Source organism: Pteropus medius, unplaced genomic scaffold (genome assembly GCF_902729225.1).
Source record: "Pteropus medius unplaced genomic scaffold, Ma_sr-lr_union100, whole genome shotgun sequence".
In the NCBI taxonomy this organism is placed as follows: domain Eukaryota; kingdom Metazoa; phylum Chordata; class Mammalia; order Chiroptera; family Pteropodidae; genus Pteropus; species Pteropus medius.
The window spans coordinates 2,387,046-2,399,990 of NW_024350319.1; the positions used below are offsets into that span (position 1 = coordinate 2,387,046).

Here is a 12,945-nt window from a genome sequence, read left to right on the forward strand (position 1 = left end):
AAGTCCCTAGACTGTAAGTTACATTGATCAGTATACACTGATACATAATAATATATAATCATAGTTTCCATCTTGGAGGAGACATGCTTTCAAGTCAATACGCCTAGGCTGTCACAAAATTCTATATTTTATCCCTGAAGACAAATCAGTATTAGTTTACATTGTTCAATTTTAGTCATTTTCCTCAGGTTGAAGAGTGTGACAAATTTAAAGCAACAAAAAGGGTCTTTGCTATGCTTGAAATGACCCTCATCTGCTAGTCAGTCCCTTAAGAGAAGATATTGAATTGAAAACAGTGCCCTCTGAAATATCCCTAGGTCTGTGCCAATTTGATTAATCAGTTATTATTTGAGGTAAATACTTTGCCCCACCTGACAAGATGGTGGTCCTCTGTTTAAACCACTTGACTGAGGATCAAAGATAACACTTGCAGAGACTGTTATTCAGGTGTGGATGATTCCAACCCAGTGGTTAGGTGACATCTCAGATTATGACAAGTTATTAAAAAAAAAAAAAAAAAAGTGAATTAACTAGTTCAGAATGAAGGAAATTTATTCACAATCGATGTATGAGGGCAATCATTGAAAGGAGGAAAATATGGCCAGCTGGTGAGAAGTTTTTAAAATTCAGCGGGCTTTTTTCCTGAATACGATTTGTGTGGTCAGCATCACCTTAACTTTGTTCTACATTTGTCGTGCTGCAACATCAAGGCCATCAAAATCTGTGTGCCAGATCCAGTTGACAATGGAGCTTTTCTGTTGTTGCTGATTGGCTGCTGCTCATTTGCATATCTATTCCTTTCTAAATTGATGTTATTTTATTCTTCCTAATTTTTAAACAACAGAGTTTTTCTTGTAAATTTCTGCCATGTCTTGCTTGTACTTACCTGGTAATTGCTCATTCATGAGGAATATTTAATAAAAATATTACGGGGCTTCTTGTTTAGTGCCTCCCAAAAGTAACTATCTATTGAATGAATTGATATACTGGGAATTCATTAATACAAAAGAAGCTTTGTACCTTTCTTGTTTTCCTAAGTATTGCATTTTTCATAAAAAGAGTAAGAAAGAGAGACCAAAAGGCCTTCAACACAGCTTTTGGGGTCCCCTAACTCCTGGATTTCTGGTCTCATAATTCTGGGGAGAGTCCTGTTCCCTCCAAGCCAACCTTGCAATTGACTACTTGAAACTAGAGCCCATGAGTCTCTTCTTTCAGACCTTGTAATAAAAATCTGACTAGTTGAGATTCTGTAACCTAGGAAAACATTTTAATTTAGCTCCATTTAAACAATTTGTTCTGTTATTATTTTTGTCCACAGAGTCTTATTTTCCAAAAGCCAATCTGTATCCAACTCCTGTACTGGTGTAGCTGATTTAAATTACCATATTTATTTAAAATGTTTATTTATAAATTTAAATATATGCTAATGAAATTAAATATATTAATTTAAAATGTTTAGTATTAAAACAAATAAAATAAATATTTATTTCAAAAGTTTTTACTAATAACATAATTATTCTCTATGTGACACATACAGAGATTGCATTATTAGGCAAGACAAGACAGAAAATACAGTTTCAGAGATTGGGCCACCCACTAGTAAACATCTAGTGGATCTCTGTTCAGATCGAAACTGCTCCTCTATTGTAAATGAGTTCAAAATGAGACAAAAACTAATTCTGAAAAATCTTCAGGAAAGGGGAAAGAAGCTTCTTATAGTGCTACATCTTGTCCTGAGTTCTTAATATTATCATTTGAGCGAAGAAAACATAGTTGTGACCAGTAGGTTGAGCCTTCACCAAAGTAGGAGAGTAGGAAAAAAAAATGTGTTTGGTGACCACCCACCAAACTCATGGTCAAACGCTTTGGAATACTTGCCTGTACTTTCACTTTCCCTGCCCCAGTTCTGCCCTGTCATTCTCCTAAGGCGACCTGCCCCGCTAAACCCCGCCCATAGCACCACCCTTCCAGTGGTCTACTTTTCTGGAAGCCCCTCATGCTAAGAATCCTTCATAATAATTTTGAATCAAACTTTTAATTTAATCAATATTTCTGTTATCAAAAAAAAGTCTCTGCTAGGGCATTGTAAAAACTAGAAATAACCTTCTACGATTATTCCTGCCGGGGCTATTTGCATTCTAATAGTATCATAATGCCTTGAGCTAAAGAAACGACTCCCCATTGATAGGTGGATGGGCCGGGTAGCAGGCAAACGGAAGAAATCGGAGTGGGGAGGCCCGGCGGCAAGGATGGAATTCCCTGGCTCCCTGAATAAAACAGCCCTTTCAGTGGCAACTCTTCCAAGTTTTCCTTTCCTTTAACATTTGCCACTTATATCTTTAAAAATTACATTAGTAAACTAACTAATGATGACTGTTTATACTAACAACTTATGAACTCCATCTGATAAGAGTAGACAGTATTTCTAATACATTATATGATTTTCAAACCTCAAATATAAGTTAAACTTGGATTATTTTCTTGTCTGCTTAGACTTCGGAGTTTTTTGTTTTATTTTTAATAGACTATTCATAATTGCTTTAATTTAGAAAATCTACCCCCGTAAAGGATTTTTCTGGTTCTGAAGACGTATGATTTAACTTCCCTTCCTCTTTATAATCTTTGAGTAAAATGAAAAACGGATTTATATGTGTGTGTCTACAATTTTCAACTTGAACATTATTCTGAGAAAAATTTTATTTTTCCCCATCTGCATTTCTTTGAGTTCAGTTTAATTGCAATGACAGAAATATACATATTGTACATAACATATATGTGGTCTTAAACCTTATAGTGTCTATTTCTAATTCTAGGGTGCAATTAAAAGGAACTTATCCAGTAAGTATACCTTAGCTACCAGAAATAGAGTGCAATTTAAAAGAAGGAATAGTTCCTTGAATCTTAGAGCATATATACATTTGACTTATGTAATTTTGAGCTTGATTTTTTAAGGCTTACAAATGTCTTACTTTCACAGCAAAGAAATCTTATAATGATAAAGGGGCTTGGTGGTTCTGAATGATTAATGTTTAAATTCTGAAAATTAATATGTTTTTAGAAAAAAACACACTACTATTTTCTTCCTATATTTGTCAACTCTTTCTGTATCATTTGACTTTAGAAATGAAGTTAATCAAGTATGTGATTGGTGATGGGGGTGGGGAGAGGAAGAGGGCAGAAGGAACTGAAGAAGGTAGATGCAACTTATTCATTCTTATGTTATTTGATGTACAAATTTTAGTCAACCAAAGTAATATGAAATAGGTTATCATATACATAGGGTATGATTTTCCTCTGCTGCATACAGCACATTCTAGAGAATTCTAAATTCATGATTTCCAGTTAAAAGTATAACATTTTCTTGGCATTTCAAGAAAAGAACAGACAGAGAATGCTGGATTCATGTACTATGTCCATATGGACTGGCTTAGTATTTTCTTATGGAAATTGGGAAGCAGAACTGATCAAGGCAGCAGACATTCGAAGAATGGTATGCTATTCCACTAGCTCTGCAGTAGACAAATCTTCTATTTGATGGCTTATCATGGTAATTCCTTGGTTAATTAGGTTTCACAAATGCCAGAGAAAAATGCTACTACATATGCCTAATATATGACTGTTGCATTGCCAGGGGAGAAGATTTGTTTTCTGGGTTTGTTTTGTAAAGTTTTCATTTTGAGTTACTTATTGATGGAACTTAAATCTCTAAGTGTTTCCAAACATAGTTCATAAGACAAATAAATAAGGAATGGTAAAAATATGCCTCAAAATTTCCTTTGTCCTGTGCATCAGGTGAAGAAGTGGCCAGACCAAGGCGTTCCACACCAACTCCAGAACTTGTAAGGTGAGAGTAAAAGACATTGGCTGTGTTTTAATCAAGGCATCACGACTGTTAATGATAACCAAGTCTCCTTTAAGCTAAACTCAGTTCCTATCAACATATTACACATATGGGCCTGCCCATAGGTGTAAGTTCATAGCATAGTTTAAATATGTTTTTTTCTCACAAGTGCAGCCTGAGGGCCCTGAGGGAAGTGCTCTATAGTCATCCACAGTAGCTGTCTATCAGAATGTGCCGTCCCCTCACTAATGGGAGGGTTGAAAGTCTGTATGAAGAAGTCTTTTGGTCTGGAATGCTAATCTAAAATATGATTATATTGTCCTAGGAAGGGTAGCCTATCTAGTTGGATACTATTTCATAATACATTCCATCTGCCACACACCAAAGGAATCTTCTGTTTTGTTTTTGTTTTTGGCAGAACATTGTATTTTACACTGTGTATTCATTGGATTAAGCAAGTATTGTACAAATGAGCATTGTTTTCCAAAAAGATTCTTATTTCTATTTAAAAGCTGAATGCTTTTAATTTTTTCTCCTTCTCCAACCTCTCCCTTTTCCTCTTCACCTCTTACTTCCCATCACGACACACAGAACTCATTAGGATCAATGAGGAAAATCAGATCTGGGGAAGAAATGGAGATAATTATGCAACCTTTTGTTAATAATCAGTTTAAGTGTAATTTGAAAGAAAGAATAAGAGTTTAACTTATTACCCTCCTTTCTTCCTGATTTGTCAGTACTCTTCTTCTCTTTCTGAGATGTGCTGTATTAAAGTATTAGGAGATTATAACTAGTCTATTGGGTGGGAGAAAGTGATGGAATTAGAAGCTGGTAGACCCAGTTTCTTATTCAAACACAAACTTCTCGGGTGTTTTATCACTTAGTCTCCCTACACCTGACTTTCAAAAATTATAAACTGCATTAACTACAACACAGAGATGTGGAAGACAAATATCAATGGTTTTTGAGATCTTCAGAGAGTAAGGTGCTTTGCAAAAGAACTGTTATCTCTAGTGTTGTCTCTTCTAGGTATAGAAAATTACGATGCTTTGAAAGAGTTTCTCTCCTTTAACTTATTGAACCAGCACCTTGATCCCCCATTGAGAACCAGGAATCTTATCTCCTCCCAATTCTCTTGACCATAATACATTTGACATCCTCATATATACTTTCTAGCCCTATAGAGCTTACATAAATGCATATATACATAAATACATGTAAATGAGTGCACACACATACATCTGCCTTACTGTGAAAAATATCTGAAATATCTATTTTTAACATTAATATTCCCTTTCTCTGTGTTTTGCTTTAATGTGTATGATTTAGCAAAAAACCTCCAGATGACACTATGGCTCTAGCTCCCCTCTTTGGCCCACCATTAGAATCAGCTTTTGATGAACAGAAGACAGAAGGTAATAAAAATGTGTATATCTATAGATTTGTTTTACTTTTCATTGAAGTGTAACTTATATGGAGTAAATGTTTGTGTTTTGAGATACATTTTTAATGGATCATCAGATCTGCAGTAGCTGTGCTTGATAATATAAAATGCTTTTATAAAAATCATTTTATTTAAGAGCTGTATGGTAAATGTATAATAAAATGTTATTTTTCTAAGACCCATTGGTGAAAGAAATTAAACGTAAGTGTTAAGGACAAAAAGACTTGAAAGCATAATAAGTAGGCTAAGTAAGCTACAGTAACAAAGAGACTCCAAAGCACAGTGAATTCAACAAAATAGAATTTTATTTCTGTTTCCTGTTAACAGTCTCAAAGTAAACAATATAGGACTGGTAGGGTGGCTCTGCTGATCGCAACATGTGGCCTTTATCTCTAGGTCCAAGGGGCTGTTCCAGCTCTTATCTCCTGGTCCGAAGAAAAGGGGTGGGGGTGGAGAAGGGCCAATGGACTTCACTGCCAATCTTTGTAAGAGCAAAATCTGGAAGAGACACACACCACTTCCAACCAGAGCCTATCAGAGATCATTTAGCTAAAACTCTCTCTCTCTGAATAAATGGAGAATATGCTGGAAGATAGCTACCAGTCAGCCATATCTGAATAATTTTTCAATGATTTAGTTAGGAAAATGATTTAGAATATCTCTAAATCATCCTTCAATGATTTGTCTATAACCAAGGTTCTGCAATGAGGTTATCAGTTGTCTTATTAACTCATCTGTGATCAATCTTGCTTTTAACTATATAACTTAGTGACTGAAGGTGGAATTTGGTTTGTGTCATTTGAATCTACCTGTTAAAGGAATTCCATAACTGTACAGAATGCTGATATACAATATAGAAAAAGTTCTTAAAAATCAAGGTGGTGCCCCACATTGAATGCATGGAAAAAAAAGTACTGCTTCACATCTTTAAAGAATCCTTGCTTTTATGTTAAAATAAACAGCCAAAACCATCTTTGAGGTTTGTGATGGAGAGTAGATACACACCTGGACTTGTCAATGAGCCTGACATGATTTGTTCTTTAGGTCAGGGGTCCCCAAACCCCAGGCCATGGACCGCTATGGGTCCGTGGCCTGTTAGGAATCGGGCCACACAGCAGGAGGTGAGTGGCCAGCAAGCGAGTGAAGCTTCATCTGTATTTGCAGCCATTCCCCAGTGCTAGCATCAGCGCTTCAGCTCCACCTCAGATCACCAGGCATTAATTCTCATAGGATAATTGGTCCCTGGTGCCAAAAAGGTTGGGGACCACTGCTTTGGGTGGTTTCAGCCCCTGAAGTTCTATAAAGTTCCAACATATGCACCAAGCACACTAACTCTTCCAATACCTATTTACCTCTCATATCTACACATTCTCACTTCTTTTGATTGATTTTTCTATCAATCAAGGCCTGGAGAAAAAAATATGTATTTTGGAGTCAGGTATGCATTCCTGGGATCAGATATTAACTCCTCTACTTTCACCATGTATGCTCTTAGGCAAGTTATTTAATCACCCTAATCTTTGATTTTCTCTCCTGAAAATGCTACTAATATCAACTACATCGTGGTGTTGCGAGAATTAAATATGTATAATAGTAGTCATGGGCCTTCTCATAAATGTCTTATATACATTCTTTATACACATATTTACATCCTCCTTTAATCCTTTTAGTAACTCTCTGAGCTTGCTCTTATTATTGATACACTGAAGAAAGGAAAGCTCAGAGGTTAAATGTCTTGCCCAAGGTCCTACAGTAAGTGTGGAGGCTGGATTCGAATCCACATTTAACCAACTTCTCAGCTTGTTTTATAACATAATGAATTACAAACAGTACTTATATAGACCCTGGCACATGATAGGTGCAGGGAAGAGCTAGTTATTTACATTGTTACCATAGTAATAAAAAATCAAAAGGAGGAGACAAAAGAAATAGAAGAAACCTTAGATTCAATGTCCTTAGGTTCAACACCTAATTGACCTGATTCACTTTACTTGTTTATTTTTCTGGTTCTCTTAAGATATTCACCAAACATTTTTGAAATAATTTAATTTCTCTTTGTGATGCTGGAAAAGGTTTGTTTAAAGACCTTATAAGATCCTTGAAAGATAGGAACCACTATATACAACCTAAGCATTTTCATTTTTGAAGCATATTCAGAGCAAATGTCAAATAAACAACTTAAAGTAAACAACTTAATGCCTGCATTTTCAAATGAATATCAAAAACTCAGCACATATACTGACACTCAGAATGTCCTTAAGTGACCAACAATGGAAGAAAATGCAGTTTTAATTTAGCTACATATGAACACACATACAGCGCCCTACACATACACACAAACACATACTCCAGTCCTATTTCCATTCTCTGCTTGAAAGGAATGATGAGCAGCACATTCCTGAATTAATTTGCTAGTACCAAGGCTCAAGGGAAATAATTTTGTGAAGCTCAACTTTAAATTGAAATGTTAAGTTCTAAAATCTAGGGACATTTATTTTTTGAACTCACTCTGGAAAATTTCTTTTTTATATTTCCAGTTCTTTTAGATCAGCCTGAGATATGGGGTTCAGGCCAACCAATTAATCCAAGCGTCGAATCGCCAAAGTTAACAAGGCCTTTTCCCACTGGAAGTAAGTTACGTGCCTGCTCTGTCTGGAAAAATAAGTGACTCATTTTACTGTCTGTCTGCATAGTGAAATTAGGCAACTCTTAGAAAGTCTACATAAGCCACATTTAGACTGTATAACATTCAGAAGGAATGTTATTCTAACACGCTTTAGAGTTAAAGGGACCTAGGGCATGTTGTCAAGACAGAAATAACATAAAGTTATTAACTTGGAATCATTATCTCTTCTGAAAACCCACAGGCTCATTCATTCATTCATTGATTCATTCAAAACCTATATGTAAGAATGAGAAGCAAATGAGCTAAAGAACCTACTATGCTGCAAGCCTGGGCTATCACACAACACATAGGTGACCAAATCAGATATGATCTCTGCTAGTCCTACAGAACAACCGAAGCTGCATATGATAGAAAGGACACATTAAGAGGAAAAAATGATAATTGGAGTGCGAGAGAAATGATGCTATATGGTAGAAAGCTGAGATGGATGATTAGAGCAAATTTATCTCAAAGTGGGTCCATCACTCCAGGTGGCTAGGAAAGGAGGTCCCAAAGATCTTTATAGCCCTTCACTTGCCGGTGGATTAGGCTATTTGGACTGAATGAATTGCTCATTTCATCAAATCATCTGGTTGATGGATTTATTGAGTTCTCGTCTCAGTGGACTTTCCGTAGTAGATGTGCATGTGGAAAGCACTCCTTCGAATGCCCATGGGAGGAAGACTGGATCTCAGATAAAGGTGTTGGGGGATGGAGGGTGATGCAGAGGGTATTTTGATTCTGTGAGGCTTACATGTAGAGCAATTAATACTTTTTCCAATTCAGCATCCCCAGGGCTCTGCTTTTTGGTGGCTAAAAATAATCATAAGAATTAACCAACAGGATTTCTAATCAAAGGCCCACAGGGCTATTTGTTGGGAATATTGCTATAAAGCTATGTGATCCAGTCTTTCCAAGGATATTTCCTTCATAAAATAGGATAAGAAAAAACACCAACATTTTTTTAAACTTCTGAACTTTTAAAAATGTGGTTTGAAATGATTAGAGTCCCAGTGGCATAATTTTCTTTTTGCTTTTCAATATTTATTTTTTAAAATTAAATTTATTGGAATGACATCGGTTAATAAAATTGTATAAGTTTCAAGTATACATTCAATAATACATCATATGTATTATTGCATTGTGTGTTCACTACTCAAAGTTAAATTTCCTTCTGTCACCATGTATTTGACCCCCTTTACCCTTATCTACCTACCCCCCTTCCCCATTTCCCTCTAGTGACCACTAAACTGTTGTCCATTTCCATGAGTCTCTGCTTGTCTTATTCATTTGTTGTTTTCAGTTTTATAGCCCACATATGAGTGAAATCATATGGTTCTCAACTTTTTCTGTCTGACATATTTTGCTTAGCATAATAATCTCAAGATCCATCCATGTTGTTGCAAATGGCAGTATTTCATCTTTTCTTACAGCTGAGTAATATTCCATTGTATATATGCACCGCATCTTCTTTATCCAATCATCTATGGAAGGACTTTTTGGTTGTTTCTATGTCTCGATTTTGAAGATTTCTTCATGCTACTGTGAAACAAAGCCAGTGAAAAAGCTCTAACTTCCTTGAAAAGCTTTCTATAGAATTCTGAACTATCCAGGTTATTCCTAGAGAACATTTTCTAAATGCTAAGAAAGTGCTCAAATGAAATATTTAGGTAGCTAACATGTTAATTTTAAACAAACTATTGGTATTTTGTAGTTTTATATGCAGAGATTACACTTAGCACAACAGAAGCTATTGCAGAATTGAGGTGTTTTACAAATCTTGTTTATTTCATGATTGCAGCATAAGTTTACTATTTTAAGTTATTGGGCTTTTATGGTATTTTTATTTATTTTTATGATATTTTGTGAATTGTGATCATAATTTTTGCAGAGATCCTTAATCAGAAACAGAGCCCCTGATTTTTTCTTAACTACTGTGGGAAAACATGATATATTTGAAGTATAGTTTTCGTAACTATATCTCATAACTAAGATTGGAAACATATTCTTGGGTTTTAGGATGATAGCTATTAGTCATGCCCATTGTGTGGAAGGATGGGATGCTCTCTAAAAATAAACAATTAAAGCTGATTGTGGAGAAATGACAGAAGGGGTTTTTTTCTAATGCATGCAGGTAGAAAGGGTACTGGCAAGAGCTCTCCAGCTAGTGCCCAGCTGACCCACTCTGCTTTTAGGTTATGCAAGATTGGGCCACATTTACATTCACAAATGACCTCGGAGCTGATTTATGAGATGAATGTGACCTCTTGATATACCAAATATGGCCAGTGACCAGAAAACATTCATTTAAAGAAAGAATAAGAAAAAGAAATCAGCCTGTTGAAACAGTAATTTCAAACTTTGCCTACAAAAATGACAAGTCCAGTTCAGAAGGATGAATTTCTGAATTGGGACCATAGTACAATGCCTTTTCTATTTAAGGGTTTTTTAACCATAATTTTTACTAAGGGGATCTGTTTACTCTTCTTTGACCCAAATCATTTTCCTTTAGACTTTCAAAAACATACTAAAACTTAAGACACATAACTTAGAGAAATCTTTTCAGACTCAATCCATATAAAGCCATGTGATCCAGTCTTCCCAAAGACTGGAAATAATATCCTGACTACATTAAAAATCCCTCACCTGAGTCCCTACCCAAGCTGTTCTCATTTCCTTGACCACACCCTGATTGTAACTGTGTGTTAACATGATACGCAATCATTTCAGTCATAAATTCCTTGAGGGTGGAGTCTCTTTTGATTCATCTTTATGTTCCTAGTTCTTAGTTTTGGTACAGGACGTAGGAGGTTTGTCAAATAAAGAAGTGAATGAATAAAATGATGGTATTATTTTAGTTATTGTCTGATATTCTTTTGGCAAATTCTTTCATAAAGCAGAAGAATCTGAATGGGTCCTGCACCAGTCCCTTAGCTTCAAACTTAAAAAAAATTTAGACCATTAATGGTCATTTCACATTCAATAGCAAGAATATGAATGAAAGCCAAAATCTTGCTTATCTATGGAAGATTGTGAAACTTAGGGAGAAAGTAATCAATAATGCTTGGCTTCCCATCTCTTTGTAGCGCCTCCACCACTGCCTCCAAAAAATGTACCAGCCACCCCACCCCGAACAGGCTCCCCACTGACGGTTGGACCAGGTAAGCTTTAGTTTTTTTTCTGTTCTGGGATGATGTGGCAATCAGGACAGTGACCCTGGACCTCAACCTGCCCTTGATATGTTGGAAGCCATAGGCTAAACTAAACATGAAAATGTTTGCATTCAGTTTTACTTCCATTACAATTTATTGTGAAGACATTTTAAAGAATCTCTCATGTTTCACATAAAGAATCACTTTCTCAACTACTTCTTCCTCTGTATATTACTGCTGAATGAGGCCCACATTTCCTTATAAGATGAAAGAAAAAAATCTCCATATCAAAAGTCATTGATATGTCGCTTCATGGGATGTCATTCTAATGATTTACAAATTAATAGTCTAGAGGCACAATTTATATTTTTCCAAGAATGGATGAAATTTTTGCTAGAATTAAAACTGTTTAGTCTATAAAGACATAAAATAGTTCCCAGGATGTGCAGCATACTGGCAAGCTTAGGTGGTGGAGAATCTTTTCCCAGTAGTCATAAAAGTATTTATTATCCTATGGCAAAGAAATGTGTAAAAATGATGAAATGTGGCAAGGAATTGCTGCATGCCTTTACACAGATAATTTTAGGGCACATCTTTATCTTCTAGTAAAATCAATACTACATAGTCATACAATTTATAATCTACCCAGTTTTTGGGGGCTAGCAAGTCAAAAGCAGTAATAGTTATTTTATGTGTCTGGGCCTTTAGAATGTGGTTCTTTATCGCCTTTGGAATTCTATTGCAGCTTCATCCTTTGCTATTTATGCAGCCTGGTGAGTTTGAAAGCTACAGAGTGGAATATTTATCAACAAGAGCAAATGCAAGACATAGTCACATGAATTTTTTTTTATTTATGAAATTTATATTAACTCAAATCCAATAGAGGTCATCTAGAGTGTTACAGGTAAAGGTGTTTGCAAGTTCAAATCATTTTGGCCTCTTGTTTTTCTATGAATATATTAAATATAAATAAATCTACCAGCAACAAAATTATAAATATTATGGGCCATGCAAACTGCTACCCCATTTATCTGTAGCCTGGGAACTGTGAATGTTAACTCCTTTCAAATATGAAATATGAAAGTACTAAACTGGCTCTTATAGCCACAGGGTTATTTAAAGATAAAGTGGCTTCTGTTCATGCTTTGTAATTATTTAGGTAATAATTTCTCATTTGAATAACTCAGTTTAAAAGAAGTATACTTCCTCACACTGTGGTTATCAAACATTTCCTGACAAATTGTAGAAAATCGTTTTTAATTTTTCTCTCATATTACTGATAAGAATTAAAAAGAATAGCTGATGCTACTGTTTAAGTAAAACAGAGACTTTTCTGTTTTGTGACTTCAGATAGATTATATATCACAGTTAGGCTCAGAATGCTAACAGGTTAGACTTGAGAGAAAAGAAATTATAAAGATGTTTTTATAATTTTCTTTCCTATAAAATAGGTATATATGTAACAGTTCTAATAAACAGTATAGATCTTCTCAATGACCTATGTGTGTGTTGTGTGTGGGCTATATATGTGTGTGTTTGTAAATATACATGTGGGGATATCTCTAAATAATCTTTGTACTGTTTCTGGTGTATTTAAGGTAGAAGACATACAGCTAAATGTGATGTGCTATTTTTTTAAACTAACATATTATAATTAGTTTCACCAAGCAGTTTTATTTAATATGCTGGAGCGGACAATATCAAATATGAGGGTAATATTGTGCTATCATTTTTTTTCTATTGTGTTGTATATTTCAGTAGGCCAGATTTTCACAAGAAATCTTCCTTTTGGAATTTGCAGTTCCAGAGCCTGTACTTCTCTGTGAACCTAACACTGCCCTCT

General features: G+C 35.2%; 1 protein-coding gene across 10 annotated transcripts in view; it reads left to right on the top strand.

The window, feature by feature from the left end:
- SGIP1 (SH3GL interacting endocytic adaptor 1) overlaps nt 1-12,945 on the top strand; it is a 182,731-nt gene that overhangs the window by 109,116 nt on the left and 60,670 nt on the right. For all 10 annotated transcript variants that reach the window (XM_039838510.1, XM_039838511.1, XM_039838512.1 and 7 more), the window contains 5 exons: nt 2,814-2,838; nt 3,793-3,844; nt 5,171-5,256; nt 7,823-7,915; nt 11,037-11,111. In XM_039838510.1, the coding sequence (XP_039694444.1) occupies nt 2,814-2,838; nt 3,793-3,844; nt 5,171-5,256; nt 7,823-7,915; nt 11,037-11,111 (331 nt within the window). The remainder of the gene's footprint in view (nt 1-2,813; nt 2,839-3,792; nt 3,845-5,170; nt 5,257-7,822; nt 7,916-11,036; nt 11,112-12,945) is intronic.